Here is a 20855-nt window from a genome sequence, read left to right on the forward strand (position 1 = left end):
ACAATACGGCGTCTGAAGAAACTACCAAAGTTTGTAATTCGATTGCCAAAGTAGTCAAGTTGTATGTAATATAATATCGTATCGTGTGAAAGATTTAGGGCATATTTCGCCACTCATTAATAAATGCGACAGGTAAGTGTGATGCTGTCACTGTTTACTTGGACAAAACGAACAGAGACGGCAGCACAGATGAGTGATGAAACAGACTTTTATTGATGTGTGTTGCCAGCGAGGAGATCGGTCGGCTGTCGTCGTGGGCGCGCGGCGCCTGTGGCGTCGGTGTGTGGTCGGCGGCCGTCGGCGACGCGGCCACACTGCGTCGCGCTTCGTCCATACGACGCACGCTCACTTCTGGTAAGTTCACGAGTTCGCAACGTGTGGACGCGCGTTCATATCCTTGTCGTAGTCGAAGTTTAGAAAAAATTAAATAAAATGAATAATGTTTTACTTGTTAATCTGATGAACAGACTGCATAATAGTGGTTAGGACCTCCGCAAACCCCTAACACCTATGGATGATGTGTGCCTAAATGTACCGTATATCCGAAATATTTTTTATTTGTTTAAATCAAAGTTAAAGTCAAAATATCTTTATTCAGTTTAGGCTATAACAAGCACTTATTCATGAATGTCAAAAAAAACTGTACTACCACCGGTTCGGTAAAACCTCTGTTGAGAAAAATCCGGCATGAAACTCAACGAGGTATATTTTTTTTAAACAGATTTTACAATATTATTAAATGATATCTACCTGGTGTGGCCTGTAATACGAGCAAAAAATTAAAACATAGATCGTTCTCGTCAAACTGAACAACATTAGTTCAGCGACTTTTAGAAATAATGGAATTTTTGAATTTTCCTTTTTTCATACAAATTAAATACTGCTATCAATGTACGTTATCCTAGAATACAACTGACGTCGCCTGTCACGCTACAAACATCAAGCATTTCGCTTTACATTGCTTCTTCGAATAAATTTAAAAGTGTAATAAAAATTAAAAAAAAACTTATTATTTTTAAAAGTCGCTGAACTAATGTTGTTCAGTTTCAGGAGTATGATCTATGTTTTAATTATTTGCTCATATGGGCCACACCCGGTATACATTACAAGTATTTAACACAACTTTAATTTTAAAACAAAAATCTTAGAATAGTAGTAAGTGTTGAAAAAAAATACAGGGCGTCTTTGACCATGGAACTTAAAATCCAAAGTTCGATTCTACTCTCTTAACTGAGCTAATTTCATTCTGCAACTTTTTAAAAATATGACCACTGTTAATTTAATTTTTTTCATACAGATTTTAAATTTTATTTTCATTGTATGCAATACAATACTAAATTCACAGTACATTGATAAATGTTTATCTTAGAGATGTCAAATAAATGTCAAAAAATATTTGAAGGCCCCTGTCTGTAACAAGAGACAGCGATCACACCGCCATATCCGGTACACTGATTTAACCTTGATTTAACGATTCAACTTTGAGTATCAATAAATGATCTAAATTTAACTTATTTGAATTTGAAATTGGAAGTCTCATGGTCAGACCGTGACCATGACCATGTTAAAACCGTTATGCACGATATCTGTACCGTGTGTATTGTGCCCGTGCAGGCACAGCGGGCATGAAGCGGCGCTCGACGGCGCTGCAGGCCAAGTTCGTGGCGGACGGCGTCGTGGACACGCTGCGGCGCTGCGGCGCGGGCGGCGTGCACTTCGTGTGCTGCCTGCTGGCCGCGCAGCCGCACGACCCCGCACCCGACCTGAACGTGCCGCTGCTGCGCTCGCAGGTACGCTCGCAGCGCAACGGACTAGTGCGGTGCGACGGACGGCTACATCTGCGGTGTTGCTCTGAGGATGTACTCTGGTTGAGTTCGAAACGCGTCGATAGGGTTGTGTGGTGGTAATGATAGTTGGGTTTGTGTCATTACAGTTTGAAGAAGCTGCATGAACACACATTTATAGCCTAGACGTAGCTGTCCTAAGGTCGCGGGTGAGCAAAGTAATTATTTTTAGTTCATTCATAATGGACCTCCACAAAATATGGCCTGATTCAATAAAGAATAAATGAAACTATAATTGATCGTTTACTATATAGTGCACTCGAAAGAACAATAAACTAAAGCTAGTGTAGGTACAGTCAAGTGCAAAAATAAGTATCTATTCGAACCACTCAAAAATATGTTACTCCGGCCTTATTGGGTCGGAATAAGAGTCTGTGGTACTTATTTTTGAAACTTTGAATAAGTACATATTTTTACACTTGACTGTACATTATATCCACTTAACAGTTCACTAAACTGCACTCAAGGATAAGCACGATGCATTATTTATGCTGCATCGCCTGAAACTATTTGTGCCTCTTTTATTTAGTTTGATATTTTTTGCAACAGTTCCGTGGATTCCAACTGCTGGACGCAGCCCGGCTCTACAAACAGGGCTTCCCCGAACACATGCCGCTGTCAGAATTCGCTAGAAGGTAAGCAAAACTATACTCAAAATATTAATAGAGAGAGATAGTGAACATAAAACTACCATGAGACTCACTCATTTACAATGAAATAAATCTGGATAACTCACGTTTTACTGGATAACGCAACTCGACGGCTGCTGCGACACGCGCACTGCGCGCCACCGCTCTGTTCGTGCGACTACCCAACGTTAATACGGGCGCACAACTATACTCCAAGAGGAAGTGCTACAAGTTAGCCCGAAACATGTCGAGCTAAACTCGATTTAAGACATGAGTTATCTGGATTTATTACATTAAAAATAACAAGACAGTACTGAGTGAAACACTCAAACCGCATTCCTTATGACAAACCAATAAGCAACATTCTAAAATCGGATGCATAAAGTACAATTTCGAACAATATTCCTACAACTTCGGTCCCCAGGCATTTGCTTGAAGAGACATCTCTCTACTATGCTCTTCCCCTGCAATAGTAATAATAGCAATAATAACTCTCAGGTACCGCCTCCTCGCGACATCCGAGGGCGAGTCCGAGACGCCGCCGCCGACCACTCCGCTCTCCGACCGACAGATCGTGGACGACATGTTGGTCGCTCTGGACCTCGACGTGACTAGCTACCGGCTCGGGCTCACTCAGGTCAGTGGAACATTAATCATTAATCCAGGCTAATAATAATAAAATGAAACGTTTGTTCTGCCAGTAAGCCGCAATAGGCTCTTTTACGTGTAATTTTTTTAACTGCCAGCGCTTTTGGAAAGATCACCATTGCCAAGAAGAATGCGCCGCAAGAAATTTCTTAAGAAACAGGTACCTACAGACTTGCGTATTGGTGGCACTTAGCGACAAATTATTCGCAAGGAAAATTGATAGTTACCGTTTCTGGAATACATTAAAACATTTCCGGCCCCTAGCCATCTTATCTGGTTCATTCAATGTGTTCTAATTATAGTATATCTCACAAAAAAAAACAGGTGCCGCCTCCTCTTTAATATCCTTGTTTACAGGGATCCCAGTTGATCTACCTCCTAGTCAAGTACTATTAGAATTAGATAGACAGCATATTTCAGATGCCTTTTAGCGTGTTAAATTCAAGAAATATTAGATTAGATTAATGTTTGAAATAAACAAAAGATAGTGGCAGTGGTGGCAAAATGCGGCAACCGACCAACCGCTAATGAGACTACGAAAAAGAAAACCGCGTGTAATGGGACGAAACGACGAAAGTTCGAAAACGGCGCTCGTTTATTACTATGTCGTTTTGTTGCGAACTTCCACTTTATTATGTCATAAAGTCCCTTTGTTAACCAATTATGGCTTGACCACGACTCTACGCTCGTTTTCCTAGTACATTGCGTGTGTTCTCAGTTTAGCACCGTGCGATAAATGTCTTAACCGTTCAATGAACAGACAATTTGTTTACCGGAAATAGTCGTACCCGAGGTGCTACAACCTCTAGTGACAGCAAATAGTACATTTATTTCCTTGATTTCACGTTATGTGACCAATAGAAACGCTTCATTTACCTATTCTCGCTCAGCCGGCCTGTTTTACTAGAGATGTGCTGAGCAAGGTTAGGTAAATGGTTCATGACATTGCACTTTCCTCGCAACGCATCCTCATCCTCGCACATCTCTGGTGGGAACGCAGCCTTACAAGCTCGAACCACGAATCAGGACATACGGAACATTTTAAATTAATAAAGAAACACGATACCTACCCTGAAATGGAGAAAAGCGATTGGTGCTAAGTTATATTTCAGATAAAAGACGACTAAGGATAAATTCACTAGTAATGAAGTAATCAGGTCTTAAATCGCAGATCAATAAAGTAATACCAAATTCAGAAAACAATTTTGAACACTTTTTTTAAGACATTGCGTTTTCGTCTAAAGACACAATAAACTCGAAAGGCACGTATAGAACACAATGAGTTGAGAGAAATTGAAAGATACGGCACGGAGTTACTCTTACTTTTTTTAAATTACACTTTCTGTTATCTTAGTTACGGTCTATATTATCTGTATATTTTGAACTTCTTTGAAAAGTTTAATTCTTGAGACAGTTCGATTTTTTTTAACGAATCGAAAAATCTATTTGCTTTAAATAGAAAGGTAGGTACTGGATATCATATTCTTATCGGAGTGTAAAGCATGATTGCTCAGATAAAGTAATACAGACAAAGTAATATCGGAATGTGGTAGACCTTTTTTTTATAATAATGAGAAATAAAAATCCAGGGTCAGATATCTCTACTTTGCCTTGAGCTTTGCTTGTTACCAGAATACTATCAAATTCATTTACTTTAACTTTTAAGTACCTATAAAGAGTTATGTGACTGGCTGACTGACTGCATAACAGATAGTACATAACACACTGCCTAAAACCATAGTAAAAGAGGAGAAGTAGGTTCACTACAAACAAAAGTACATCGCGCGGCTTATGTGTGCGCCGGTTTGCACCGGTACGCATGCACCCGCCGCACGCACACATTGATAATTTAAGGAGGATTAAGTTTTCTGTAGTCAAGGCTGCGCTGCCGTCGGTGCCGTACGTTTTGATTTTAGCTCGCTCGTCTTGCGCTCGCTTCTCGAGATGATCACCTTTTACGTTCGCGTACTCGTACTTACGTATTTTTTTTATTAGGTATAGTCACTTTAATACATCAGTGGGTATAGTTGTAAATTAGTGTAGGTATATAAGTAATGTTGTTATATCCCTTGAAATTATATCAAATGTTGTTACACACACCCACAAGTTTGTAATTAGAAATTAGGTAATAAGAGTAATAATGGTGTGCATAAATGCTGTGTACAATTGTAATCGTGTTGTAGACATTCTCATGTTATTCTTGTAAGATTTAAGTGGTGCTGTTGTTTACAATATGTAATGTAAATGTAAATTAGTGGCTTATAAGTGTAGTGTAATAGTTTACCACTAACCTACCTACCTATAAACAATATAGTTATAGTATTATGTGTAGGTAAACATGAGTAGTATGTACACAGTCGCCATCACCACTCCGGCGAATTTATAAATAATATTTTTAAATGTAGTATAATAATATAGCGGCATAGAACCTTGTTTGTCTAGACACAGACATAAGACAACTTTAAGTTAACTTTCGTATTAAAATTATTTGCCGGTAGGTAATTAATCTAAAATAGACATCGATAACCCTAAGCGTCCGCGCCGGAGTAGGCAGTTATGTTTCCTAAAGGGATGTTGTGCATACTTCTCCTCTTTTACTATGCTTAAACACCGGAATTTAAGACTTGACCATGCATGGAGATGAACTAAGAAGGGATTTTTCTAATTTCCCACGCAATAGGAAGCCAGTAGTTATCCACGGAGGCTAAGCTTCGGGCATTACGAATAGCTAATGCAGCCACCAGCACCAATCTGACACGTCTCTATTTTTCGAGCCCGTAGGACTTGTCAGATATACGAAGGTCTATATAGGTACATATTATTACACATGTGCTAGCGATGCACCCCAGCTTTGCTACTACGAGTGTAGTTTTGGAGGAAAGAAGCAGAAACATGTGAACTGCCTTTGATTAGAAAGTTTTTTTATTTAATTTCACCCGTGCGAAACTGGGGCGAGTCAATAGTGATACATAAAAGGCGTTAATGTATCAGTACAGCCAAGTGAAGAAACCGACGTAGCTATGGTGTTGGCACGCCGTGGGCCCAATCACCCCCGTAATGACCGTGAAATGAGCGAAACTCTACACCGCCATCAACCCATTGATCGTCTGCTGTATCAGTGGTAATGTTGGTTTAATAATGATAATAACAATTCTTCTACAACATATATTTATTTTTGTGTCAGGGTTAACTTCATTTTACCAGTTGAATATTCCCTTGAAGTTAACTGAAATCAAAAATAACACGTTTTATAGGACTTGTTTAAGTTAAAATCTCCACTAAAGATCGTACACTTATATGTACTTACATGACTTGCTTAAATATTAGGTATTCATCGAAATACTTATGAGAACAAAAACTTCAACACAATTGCTTTCGGAACGGTATCAAAAAATGCAAGTGCTAGAAGGCAACCAATTTCATATACTCCAGACTAAATGTAGGTAGGTACGTTACTATTGAGTTTTGCAAAACTAGTCATAGCTACCGGTGTAATTACAGTATTTTACTTGAAATATGTTAAGCGGCAATTACACTGCGTCGTTCACCTAATGCGGTCGCCGAACTTGTTTCAAACTACTTCGGCGAACGACCGTCGCCTTTACAATATTAGTCTGTCCGTCTACTGCGGCGGCTATATTAAAGCGGTGGCAGGGCAGCTGTCACTCGCCGAATGCGGCCGACTACCGTGTTTTTTTACACTTTTGCGGTCGCCGCATGCAGCATGCGGCGGACGACTCAGTGTGATTGCCGCTTTAGGTGATTCAGTCGAGTGCACTTTGACGCCTGCGAACAGAAGTGAGAGTGACCTATTTAGTTGTTTTTTTAGACGTCGATGGCGAATGTTATCGCGTTTATGTAACTTAATCGTAAGCTTGTGTTGATGTATATAGCGAATATTTAATACTAACTGTCCTGGTTTCATTTGCGTTTCACGGAACCTTGTACTTTAACGTGTGTGTAAATATATGTTATAATACTATTAAATAAGCTACCATTTTCATAGAAACGTCAAAAAAAAAGATATTAAAAAGGAAAAGTCTAGTATTCCAGAACTCAGTTAAGTAACTTGAACATAAGCAGTTGGGAGACCCATTACTGGATATTTTTAAGCTGGTCGCATGGATTCTTTAAGAACAAATTAACACTACGAATAACTTCCGATTGTACAGTCACCAGCATTAATATCTGCCTCACAATAGAGTCGTATCAGATATTTATGCACGCTTGTTGTGTCAGATATTGGTGCTGGTGACTGTACTTTATAAAGCACACGTTTTTCATTGAATAATTATTTTTAAGAATGTTGAAATAATAGACAAAATGATAAAGTTGGTGACTCTTAGTCCTAAGTAGTACATCTGTGCTGCGCAGGTGGTAGGACCTTGTGCAAGGTCCACCCGGATTGCTACCACCATCTTGCTCGCTAATCCTGCCGTTAAGCAGCAGTGCTTGCACTGTTGTGTTTCGGCGTGGAGAGTAAGACAGCCGGTGAAATTACTGGCACTTGAGGTATCCCATCTTAGGCCTCTAGGTTGGCAAGATGTTTATGGGCGGTGGTGATCTCTTACCATCAGGAGACCCACTTGCTCGTTTGCCAACCAGTCGAATAAAAAAAACTGTAAAAAAAATATCATTGTTTATATCTAAAATCATCATTGCCCATTCTCGCAATGTAGCACCTATTAGTGATTATTTTTACCCGACTTCCCGAAGGACGGTTATTAAACGTAACAGTTGACGGCACGGAAAGTGAAAGATATACTTACGGAATCCATTATGTTAAACGACAAGCTGGCTATGTGTATCATCGGCTATATAGGATTCTGGAATTATACTAAACTAACCTAACCCACACGGTTTTCGTAGGCTAGCGTTCCCTAGTAGCAATAGGCTAGTATACTTAAATACAATACAATACAAATATTCTTTATTGCACACCACAAATCAGTACAAAAAATCTATATATTACACAATAGATAAATAATCTAATGAGGGTTTTCAGAGAGGCGAAATATCGCTAGATGGCGTTAGTATCGTGAGGTGCGTTTGACGTTTGACGTTTGCACGTGATTGGTTAAATACGAGTAACTAAATGAGCCAATCGCAAGCAAATCCATCAGATAGATTATTATTATTATACTAAGGTAAACGTACGTGTGCTCGTCGCTGTCCCAATAGTTGTCATCTTTAATCTTATGTCATTAGCAATAGAGTTGACAGCAGGGTGTCATCTATTGGGCATTAGCGTGTCGAGCACTCGGACTTTTACCTTATACATAGACGTTAATGATCTTCAGATTCACTGTGTATAAAAACTTTTGTAAAAGTGCGTGCGTAGTGCTTACGTTTTAACTTGGACATTTTGACAAAACTACGATTACCATTTTTTTTAAAGATTCACACCCAAATTGAATAACGGTTTAGTAAGGCTCCATTGTCTGTCCAGTCGGTTATATCACTGATCTTTTAAACCGTTTATGGACGCAATAACAACAAATGAAAGTAAATAAAGTGTTATGAGAAAAATATCAGCGATTTTAAGCATAACTAAAAATAATTGTTGTTCGGTGGTGTACGGAGTCACTTTCACATAACGGGATCAATAAAAAAAAAACAGGTTCAACAAACCGTTCGAGCCCAATTTAATAAAGAATAAATTTGGTCTTCAGGAATTGAATTAAAATAAAAGCACTTTTGTTAAAAGCTTTAAGCTGTACACGATAAAATCCGGCCATGCATGATCTGGTGTTACTTCGCAATGAATGGTAAATTTCAAGCCGCACTTTTTTAAGTAATTAGTGGTTATGAAACTACATAATAAAAACAAAATCATAATAAAAAGTTAGGGCGTCTGCGAGTTTTAGCTTTTACCTTTTCGACGCCAACGACTCATATATATGCGCACCACAGGTTCCACGCCAATAACCTATATATACGTCTATTACTTCAATGAAAAAGCAACCTTCGTTCAATAGTGTTAAGGTTCAATTTTTAGCATTGCAATTTGGAAGCCTGGCGTATGGGTGATATCTTTTGTATTTGACGTGGCGGCGAAAAGGTTAAATATTTCACAGTGCCTAAATTATTTTGACCAACGTCTTCTGGCGGTCTTTGCTAGGTTTTTATGTTGGACAATCTAATTTATAGCTTTATTACATTGTCTTTTCACACTCTAACATTTTTCGAATTTATTTCAGATTGAGGTAGTTTGGAAGTTAAACTTTAGTGAATTTGCCTTTTTGACAGAAAAATTACTTCCATCAGAAACTACTTTTGGTGCTTGGATTAAAAACTTTTCTCAATTCCCCTAAGTAGAAATCATCATAATTATGAAAAACGATATCCTAATGAGCGTAAAACAGATGGTGAAAATATAAATACAATTGTAGCATTGAAGTTGGAAACCAGTGAAGATTATCGAAAAACCCTGGACAAATCATTTTAGGCACAGTAAAATGCATTAAGCTAAAACTCACAGACGCTCTAACGCTCGATTTTAATGTAGTTTTATAACCACTAATTACTTTAAAAAGTGCTGCTTGAAAATTAGCACCACACCATTAGTAACACCAGATCATGCATGGCCGGATTTTATCGTGTACTGTCTTTTTGTCGCTCACCTCGGAACTCGTAATGATCCAACACCAAAGGTAAAAAAATTAAGTGATCGCGAATTCATTACGAGTCAGCATTGAAGTACCTAATCACAAATAAAGTAGGCCTTTATTCAAACAGTTGTCCTACTTAAATATGGTATTTATAGCGATCAAGTATCGAAAAATATATTAAGTTATGCAACGCGACGTAACGCGTTACGTCACATGTGTTACTTCGGAACTGGCTCTAGGCGCGCGCGCAGCGGACAAGCCACAGTAGGCCAGCTCTGAATATAAAAGTGATAAACGTAGTTACTTAGCGACACACTGTGGTAAACATTTTCTTTAATTTACGTAAAGTATTTATTGTACAGAGATGCAATAAGGCAATGTTAATACAAATAAAGTGGCTTCAGTAGTAGATAATTTTGCAGTGTGGGCACCACGTGTTGTAGCAAATAAAAAAAACTACATAAATGTTTTTTTTATTGTGAAGAATCAGTAATAATGCAGATAATATACTAAAAGGGAATGTTTTTAAATACATAAAGTTTAAAAACAATAATGAGCAAAACTTTATTGATCGTGTAATGTACAGATTGATTTAGGTTAGGTTTACTTTATATTTAGAAATACTGTACAGTAGTTGTCAATTTCTGAAAGAATTGCATTATATCAAATGAACATTAAATATTTCCTCCTTAAGTCCCCGTATTAAAAGCTAAAAAATAAATAACTACGTCTTTAACTCTTTACATACAGCGGCGGAATGAAAAGGTTGACCAGTTTTCAAATACGTAAATTGATATGTTGCAAGTACATGTTACCATTTTGAATGACATTATGACTGAATATGTCATACTCGGTCTATAACGCAGATACTGATAATTTATACCGAGCAAGCAAAAACAGACCTTAAGGTGGTTAACCTTTTCATTCCTCGCCTGTACCACAGACCACAGACGACCTACTGTAACAAGCTCTCTTACATTATTCAAAAGTATCTTTCTCTCAGGCCTTTGTACGAGTCATCGAAGTGTTACTCGACCTCAATTGCCTACTACGGAAAGATACTCGGAAGTGTTACATCACTCTTAGTGTTACTACCGACTAAAACTATCAATGCTCTATGCAGATCTAACCTCAGTCAAAGTGGGTCAAGTTGAGATGGGTACTATAAGTACACTCATGCACCACCATGATCTTGATAGTCTAGTTACAAATAAAACCACACCTTCAAGGCCTTTTGCACATCATAAGAAAGTTTATTTTGTGTTATGAGATGTATCTTATCTTACTTCATTTTAATATTACAAATGTGAAAGGGGTGTGCAATGAATGATCGATATAAGTAACAACATTTGATATAATTTCTTCACAGAACTTTTTTAAAATAAACCTAACCTACCTAACCTAACCCAGAGTAAATTAAATCGAATTAATAACACAACAGAAATAAGTTTGGTTTTAAGGTAAATTGCATTAATCAAATGAAAATTATATTAATTGTTGCATTATATCAATTGTTGTTATATACTTTGTTATGCACCGATGTGAAAGTTTGCGAAGATGTTTGGATTTATTATATATATAATGATGGCAATTAAGTTGCTTAACCTTTCGAATGCGAAAGGTAGAAAAAGCTCCATTTATTGAAGCATACTATCGCAGAATCAAAAGTAGCTATCGATTACATACCTGGCAGAGGATATTTTTTAAAGCTAGTAGTGAATATTGGAACTTATTAGTAACACAATAAGGTTGAATTTCCAAATCAATGCATGTGGCCGCTAAATCGCCTGTACCTTATTAAGGGTTAATATAGACTTAAATAACTAGATCTCTAATAATACTAATGATGTGGAATAAGATGAAAATAGAAAAAGAGTCTTACATTTTGCACCGATCATTGCCAAAGAATAATATATGAAAGGTTAGGTTAATCTACTGGAAACGACTAAGCCTTTTTCCGTACTTCTTTCTGTGCCAGTGACGATAATAATCGAGTTTTCCCTTTGTGGTTGCGTTGAATTTGGTCGTTTTGTGGAAGCGTAACATTACCTCAATTGATATAATTATTATACGTGTTATAATGTAATCCGTATTATACATTGTTTTTTTTCTTGGCAGTTTTAAAGCCTATTTATAAATCTTGCAAGCAGAAATACCTACATCGCACGTTCAGAATGAAAGTGATGCAGTTCGAGATATAAAAAAAAAATACAGATACACAAAGAGAGGTACTAAGGCCAGCTTATCCCTAATAAGGGGTCTCTTCCAGCTAACCTACTTATGACAAGACAATTTATTTAAATGAAGATAGGCAAACAGTTAAAATTCCGTGTGGAAAAAGAAAAACAGAAGTAAATACTTAAAAAATAAGCACAAAATTCATCAAACATATAAACAGACACCTACTTGTTGCCTACTTATAAAAATCAAAATAAGGTACATACAAAAGCGGATGTGTAAATGAGATTACGACGAATTAAGACAGTTTAATTTTAAAGGTGCGATATATTTTGACGATTTGAGTTTAAAAAATACTCAAAGACAATATTCAAAGATTACTTTGAATTCTGATCTTGCTTTATTTTAATATTAACTGTTATTATATGAACGCAAATCAAAAGTTGACTGATAGAGATATCTTTTGTCTGTATTTGTTTCTTTTTCTTTTTACAATAAAAAATTACATAAGTACCATCAGCCAAATAAGTGTTCTATCTATTTTAAAACAAGTTCCTATCAAATGAATAAGTCTCTAAAGTCGAACTTTCAAGTTGACAGACACGTCTATTGGCATTATTGTTTTATGGCATGCAAACGATTATCAACTTTAGGGTGGTAGACCACATTTTTGTCTGATGGTACATTCATGTTAATTAAAACGTAGATTAAAACAATTAAAAGTATCTATCTGCTAACAATCTTTTTCATTTCGGTTCAAAGAAAGCTGACCATACATGTTATCGTGAAAAACCTCAATTAAAATTGGTGGTCAAAAGACTGGCCGAACGCGACGATTTCTTTTAACCGACTGCGAAGAAGGAGGGTTATTAGTTGAACTTACATAAACCCGCAATGGTGAAAACAGTGGAAATGATCTTCTCTCCGTTGCTTTGGTAATCTAAGTCGAGTATAATTTCCACATTGCACGTTATATAACTGTAAGTATTAACGTGGTACCAACGATATCGCAAGTAAGGTACTGTTTTATTTTGCATATAAAAAATGTAAAAGTTACCGGCGTCACCTATTTAAGTTATTGGGGTGAATATTCAGACGTTTTGACCTCTGGGTTGTCACTACCATCTCACGTTTATTAGTACAACGGAAGAACAAGTCGCAAGAATTATGATCACGCTAGATTTGACATCGGTATTGCTTTAGTTTTGATAAAGAATTAACCCGAAGCATATTTTTTTAATAATATTTGCCGAAATGGTAATGAAAAAAAAACCGTGTAAACGCTGAATCTTTATTTACCATAAGTATAATTCTTTTGCATAAAACAGTGCCTATGTAAATATTTTTTTAGAAACAAATAGCAATTTAGTACTATACAAAAATTAAAACGCGAATAAATGTCTCAAATTACACATAATTTACAATAATTTCGTTAAATCTAAACTAGTAATTATCATACATAATGCATCTGACGTTTTTTTTTTTTTTGCCGTTATGATATGATTTTAATGCGGTGCAAAAAGTAAAATTGCAATGTAAATTAACTAACACACTTAAAACTTTTTAATTTACTTGCTGCACTTGCCACTGCGTTTAATACTGACTTTAACCTAATTATCTCACATTAAACATTTTCTCGACGAGTCTGTTTGGGTATTATTCTTTTTTTGGTTTTACGTAAGTAGGTCTGTTCAATCAATGACCGCTCTCAAATAAATACCGGTCCGCCCTGTACACCTTTATTTTCAATGATGGATGAAAGTACCTTTAGGTAAAAGGAATGTAGGCTTTTTCTTCGACAGGTTTTATTTTTATCATTATGTACGACCGATAATTTAGATTTTACCGTCACTTGTAACTTGCATTTTAAGAACTAAATCTAGCTTGGTATCGTTCGATACTCATCCATCAGTAAGGTATTTACTGGATCCAGAGAACGGGCCAAAAGAAGCCATTACCAACACAAATATATACAACCATTACAAAAAAAGTGTAGGTAAATAAGCTACTTAGGGATTTTCTATTAATAAATATAAAAAAAACACAATCAGACTCATCTAGTGACTAGTGCAATCATATTTGTCTAATGTAACTAACCATGTATCATTATCATTACAAACATGAATGAATAAAAGGAGAGCATCTCGTTACACTACACTACGAAGCTTGAGGTCCTGGGTTCGATTCCCGGCCGGGGCAGATATTTGTATGAATAATACGAATGTTCGTTCTCAGGTCTTGGATGTATTATATGTATTTAAGTAAGTATGTATTTATCTATATAAGTATTTTATTGTATTGTAAAACTCTTTATTGTACATAAAAACACATGAAAATAACAGAACACAGGATAATAAGATAAGTATGATATGATAAGTATGGTATGTTTAGGATAAGTATGTTTATCCGTTGCCTAGTATCTATAGTACAAGCTTTGCTTAGTTTGGGACTAGGTCAATTGGTATTGGTATCAAGTGTCACATGATTCTTATTTTATTTTTTATATGTAAATAGTATTGTTTTGATATACGAGCTGCGTAGAGAACGTATAATATTTAAATAATATTATAATTCATCAGTCTTCTGATTTTCTGCAAAACGGCACTGCCGGCAGGGTCATTGACGCATATCATTGTCTTAAAGCTACTCCGTTGTTACGCTCATTTATAACTCGTGAACTTTATAAACAAGTGAATGTGGGCAATTAGAGTCGTGTCTAAAAATAGCTAGTTTTCTATATGATGCCAACGAGAAGCATGATTTTATTAGCTATACCAAATTGTGCAATCTCTCCGTGAATTATAAACGTTAACTAAAGGCTTAAGATTCTTAACGCAGGCAGCCGTACAAATAAAATTAGTATTCAGATTTATTTTCATGGACTTGCTACTTCTAGGTGTCAGTTGTTACCCGTTAGGATTAGTACATGTAATGTTACTCGTCGTGTTTCATATAATCTATACTATCTTTACTAATATATAAAAATAAAAATTGTATATTAGTAGTTTACTAATATTATAAATGCGAAAGTGAATTTGTTTTTTTTTGTTCTGCTTATAAATAACAGAATACATTTTATTCCGAAAAAATAAGATGTTCCCAGGGTAGGACTATAAAAGAATTCTTCGCAGACGAAGTTGCAGAAAACAGCTAGTAATAAATAAATAACGAGACCAGAGACTTGACAAACCATTATTTGATATTTTTCAAATTTGATTGCGGCGCTAGTCCCGTCTTAGGTTTTAGGGCTGTGAAAGAGACACAACTTTTTGCATTTCATGTAACTTTCAAGCTATTTTCATCAAGATAATATTAAATTTATAACTTGTTGGACAAAACCTTTCGCAACACCATAATTGCTGCTTTTGGCTCGGTGCGTTTGACTTAAATTTGACTTGGCATAGTATGCACCATTATTAATTGAGACCTTAGAAATAAATCCATAACAGTCATCTTATAGGATGTTAGATATTGTTTACGAAATTAGTAAAAAACAAAATCTCTTAATCTTCATAATAACTACCGATAAAAAAAATTGTATTTGACAGCGGCTCAAGTTGACTACTACCTCATAATCCGAAATTAAAATGGTGGTAATTAAACTGGGCCTTTATTATGCTGTTGCTACTACTCTATACCGTCGTATCTAACAAATTTCTCACCATTATAATTTACATAGTGGATTATTCTCACAACATGGTGTCTACACTTCTTGCGTAAGTGCATTACAAGTCCATAAAAGTGCCTAATGCTTTATTTTCACACACAAATTTACAATGTTACAATGGAGAATATACTTAAACGACGTCATTATTTATGGTTGTACAAAATTTCACTAAATATCTATTTCTAAACTTAGTTTTAGTTAAACAGTTGCAAAATTTGGTTGACTGGTTGCTCTAATAAAGCTAAGACTAAGTAGTACTAGGCACTAAGGAGTATTAGCATTCTTTTTTTTTAATATTCCATTATTATTCCTATTGTGAGAGTAGCGGGAAACCGGTGGATGCAAGTGGCGAGTTGTCGGTCATTGTGGCGTTCTAAGGGGGAGGGCTTTGTCCAGCAGTGGACGTCTTCGGGCTGATGATGATGATGATGATGATGATGATTCCTATTGTACGAAGAGGACAAACAAGACACGAAATCGCGATGTACAGTCGCCATCATATATTTGGGAGCGGCCAAGGTAATCAAAAATATCGAAACAAGAACTCTAATACCTTTATAATAAAGTGCATGTTCCGATATTTTTGACCACTTGGCCGCTCTGAAATATTTGACGATGACTGTACACTTGTAAAATCCGTAAATTATAGCAGCTAAGATTAGAAACATAGAATTTTACACGAGTATTTGTCAGTCAAATGATGCCTATCGGTTAACGCGTGCGAAGAACATACGAAGTACAATCAGCAGCAGAAGTATGCAGATGAGCAATTGTGGTGCTCAAAATGATCTAAACACCCTGTTATTACTTTGACATTAGAGTCGTGTGTAGATCATTTTGAGCACCCTAATTTCTGCTGCTGACTGTATGTTCATCAAATAGCCTCTTCCCTTTTTCTATGATTCTATTGAAACAGCAGCAAATACCTTGTTAGAGCTTGTCTAAGCTAAGATGACGCGTGCCTCACTCAACTAAATCAGTTCATTATGATTAGTAGCAAGAGAGCATGCTACTATCGAGCAAATGCTACCTAGTAGCATATGTGAACAGGACATGCTACTATCGAGCATGCTTATTAGTGGCATGCTCGAGACGAGGGTGGAAGGGAGAAAGGTAATAAACAAGTGAACGCGTTTGCTTCAGTCCAAGAGTATGCTCATTAGTGGCATGCTCATAAGCATGCTAGTAACGAGCATGTGTAACAGTGCCTTAAGTCTAACAGGGATTTAGTTCCTCGTTAGACTCAGGCGGTTATTGTAAAAATTTGCTGTCTAATTAGTCATAATGAACTGATATAGTTGAGTGAGGCACTCGTCATCTTAGCTTAGATAAGCTCTAACAGTGTAATTAGTGTGTGCAGTGTAGTTTAAATGTACTAGTTAGTTAACATCATGGTGGGTACCTTTAATGGACTTTGATTGTTCAGTGAGTTGAAAAACGTAAAAGTAGCTGACACATTATGTTACATTTATTTATTGATAGATCTATTAAAAAACAATACATTCCGTTTGATTTACATATTAAACTCTTAATTAAGTACAAACTCCTTTAGTTCCGAACGCCGCAAAATATTCATCAGCCGTAGGCATACAAATAATTAGTGAGGGTTTTTTATTATTAAACACATTTAACTCAAAGTCAGTTTGACGTTGATTACGTAAGATTTAATTAGAAACGTGATAGCCAATAGGGCATATTAGGCAAAGCTCTGCGCAGGGGGCGACACTGGCGCAAAATCATGACAACGTTAGTTCTCTTTATATTTTGTCGCCATGACAGATCATGACATGACCAAAGAGCATTAAGAGTAGGTACCTATAGAAATTATGATATATTTATGAGTAACAAAATAACATGATAGGTATTTACATCGATAGTAACGATAGAGCTATATTTCCAAAAATTTAATTGAAATAATATGATATTATGGCATTTAAGATACTCAAAAAGTGCTGCAGTCTAACGGCAGAAAATTGCAGCAATATTCCAGGCTCACAAATGGAATCAGAACTTCATCATCATCAATGTTGAGATTAAGATAGGGAGCAAATATGAATAAATAGACGCATCTGATGTCAATCGTGAATCTAATGTTTTCTTTGTGATGAAATAGAAATAGATATTTATTCATGACAAGGTAGCGTAGCATAACAAAAATATTTTTTTTTAAAGTTGTATGTCACGACGACGACGAAGATGTAAAGACGGACGCCGATATTTGCCAAATTGGAGACTATCTTTTTCTATTTTTTATCTCTGTCACTAAAGGCTGCTGAAGATAGAAAAACACGGAGAAGCATAGCGCAACGAGCCATCAGCAACGAAGAAGAAGAGGGATTTTTGAAACGAGACTATAAATAATTAATAACTGTTATAAGTATCACGATTCTTACATTCCTTGGGTTTACTTGTAACAAGCTCTAAAACGATATGCAAGTACTCCAAAAAATTATACACGATGAGTACGATAACATTTTACCAACCTTACCTTTTCTGACCTTCCTACATCTTTCATCGCCTACCTTTTAAACTTCAGACTGCAGTTAAAACCAAAAATAAAAATTGCGTTTTTTCCAGCCATTCTTATTTATTGCTAATTTAATTATTCCTTTACCAGTAAAACCAGTATTTACGTATTTATTGTGCTTGACCGTAGCTCTAAACTTCCTTTTTCCGCAACATCGAACTCGGCCCAAATTATAATGTTGAGGAAGCTACTTGAAGGTCGAGCCGTTCGCGAATTTTCCTACATTATAGCCTCCAGAGCATTATTTAAATAATTATTGTAATTAAATAGAACTGTATTTGGACGATTCAAACAATTTAGGGCCACTACAGACGGACTGCATTCTAGCTGCAACGTAACTGCCAACTGCCGATTGCCCATACATTCAATTGCAGTCAGAGTGCAGTTGTGCCGACTGCTATCGAGCAGCAACGAAAAATTTATGGGCAGTCGGCAGTTGCGGTTACGTTGCAGTTGGAATGCAGTCCGTCTGTACTGGCCCTTAGACACACTAGTTGAACAATAAATTTAATTACCATCCTAAGATTTAATATCAGTTAAACATTAAAGACACACGACAATATGTAATAATAAATCTTATTCTGATTAGGAACTGTCTTAAAATAAGCGGGTACGTATTATAATGTATAAATTTAAAATACGTATCGGTTGAAATACATACAGTTGAAATACCGAAAATTATAAAATATAATGCATCAAAATATATAAAGTTATTTGACATAAGTTCTAAACGCATAAGCTTGAAATGCATAGTGGTCAAAATATTGGTTACAATGCATAATGGTTCTTAGTCATATGGCACAAAATGCATATTTTCATAATGTATACGTTCAAAATCCATACAGTATGTTTTCTATAATGGTTGAAATACATACTAGACACTGAATTTTCACATTGAAAAATGCATATATTACAATTCTGGCATGGCTGGTCATAGTTGAACCTAACACGCTCCTCCTCGCTACGCTTGTCGTCGCATGCAAGGTCTTGTTAGACAATACGGCTTCCGATCACTCGGTATCTTATAGGCTAGAGTTTTGTCCAGACGCGAAGCGCCTTACGAGTAACTACGCTGAATAGGAGCTCCGCGAAGCGGAGCTCCGTCGACATTGTCTTACAGTCCTTAATTTTTCAGAATTTAACATGTAAATACAACGTAAATAGACGGAGATGATGAACCTAGGCATTATATAGTACGTATTTTGAACATTATGAAAAACGTACTATAGGAATTTTAATTGTTATTTCTTTCAACTATTATATATTCTGATTGTATATATTCTAAACATAAACATTGTGAACTTAGTCATTTTAATTGTATATATTTCGACCAATATGTAAAACGTGCTTTATGAATTTTGATTAATATTTATTTTAACCATTATATTTTTCAATTTTCGGTATTTCAACTGTATGTATTGCAACCGATATGTATTTTAAATTTATACATTATAATACGTACCCAAATAAGCACCTATGTGCTTCGAGCTGTTGACTAAGTAATTTCGTTACGATAGATCACAGAAAAATCATCGGAATTTGGTCATTAGATTTGTGTAGAATGCGAGATTGAAATTATTATTTTTTTAAACGTAATACGTATTGGCGTGTTCATGTATCATAATTAATCGCGATGAAGCTAAAAACTTTCGGTTGCTATAACTCCTTAAAAAGATGTTTTACCCGAGTTATGTTTCAAACAAATTAGGAAAAAAAGTCAGAAGTCAAGGAGAAGAAGTATTGACATGCAAATGCGCCCGGTTGCAGTCATTAGGTATAAGTTGTGCAAATACGGAACACTAAAATCGTGAAGTTACGTGAACGAAAGGTCCGCAGTGGAGCCGGCGGCGCGCGCGCCGCAGTCTCAAACCGATACGCACGCCGCTCGCGCGCACTTTCGCTCTCAACCAACCCGCAACGTGCGCTTTCCGCCTTACTTCCTGGCCTTGCGCCCTGCGTACTAAACAAGTGACAACCCTTAATAATAATAAAAAACTGCTTCAGCACTCGGTGAAAAGGACACGTGCTTGCTTTGGTGACTTGTACATATAGTGAAGTGGTTAGCTGGGACTATGATTGTGATTTTGGCGTTCATCGGTGTGCGATTTGCTCTACATGTGTCCCGGCAGAGTGCTAGGGCCTTGGCCGACGAGTGCTACACCAGAAAGTAATTATATTGTTATGTGTTACACGTGGTAAATGCACACCTCACACACTTAGCCACACTCAAACATTTATCTGGCAATCTATTATTGGTACATAAAACTCTTCTATACTTAATATAAGGTGTTTTCAAATTAATCGTTTTTATACCTAAGGCCCATCGAAACTGCATTACACGAAAAATTACACACAAACATCACGCCTGTATTCCCAAAGGGTGTGGTGTCGGGTTAGAATTACACCTTCATTTCTTCCGTGGATGTCGTAAGAGGCGATTGAGAATATAGGTTAAGGTATACCTTAGGCGACAGGCTAGCAACCTGTCACTTTTGTACCGTTTTTGTCAAACTTAAAACCTAAAATTGCTAAAAGTGGCTCCGAAGCGGTAACGTTTTGTGTGCTCTGCCTACCCCATTTGGGAAAAATTACTTCCGAATATTTCACTAGATGGTTGGGTTAGATTGACTTAAAACACCAAATATCCTGTGGTTTTTTCATGAACATTTTTGATTTAAAATTTAGCTATGCTCACATAAACATCGACCAAAATCGTCGAAAAAGTTGTCAAACATAAATTAATAAGTTTTT

General features: G+C 36.3%; 1 protein-coding gene across 3 annotated transcripts in view; it reads left to right on the forward strand.

The window, feature by feature from the left end:
• The window catches only part of Mhcl (Myosin heavy chain-like), a 176971-nt gene that overhangs the window by 72822 nt on the left and 83294 nt on the right, over positions 1 to 20855 (forward strand). For all 3 annotated transcript variants that reach the window (XM_074092030.1, XM_074092028.1, XM_074092029.1), the window contains 4 exons: positions 230 to 354; positions 1615 to 1790; positions 2394 to 2479; positions 2972 to 3110. In XM_074092030.1, coding sequence (XP_073948131.1) covers positions 230 to 354; positions 1615 to 1790; positions 2394 to 2479; positions 2972 to 3110 — 526 coding nt within the window. The remainder of the gene's footprint in view (positions 1 to 229; positions 355 to 1614; positions 1791 to 2393; positions 2480 to 2971; positions 3111 to 20855) is intronic.

The sequence above is a fragment of the Choristoneura fumiferana genome, chromosome 9 (assembly GCF_025370935.1).
Source record: "Choristoneura fumiferana chromosome 9, NRCan_CFum_1, whole genome shotgun sequence".
Lineage (NCBI taxonomy): Eukaryota > Metazoa > Arthropoda > Insecta > Lepidoptera > Tortricidae > Choristoneura > Choristoneura fumiferana.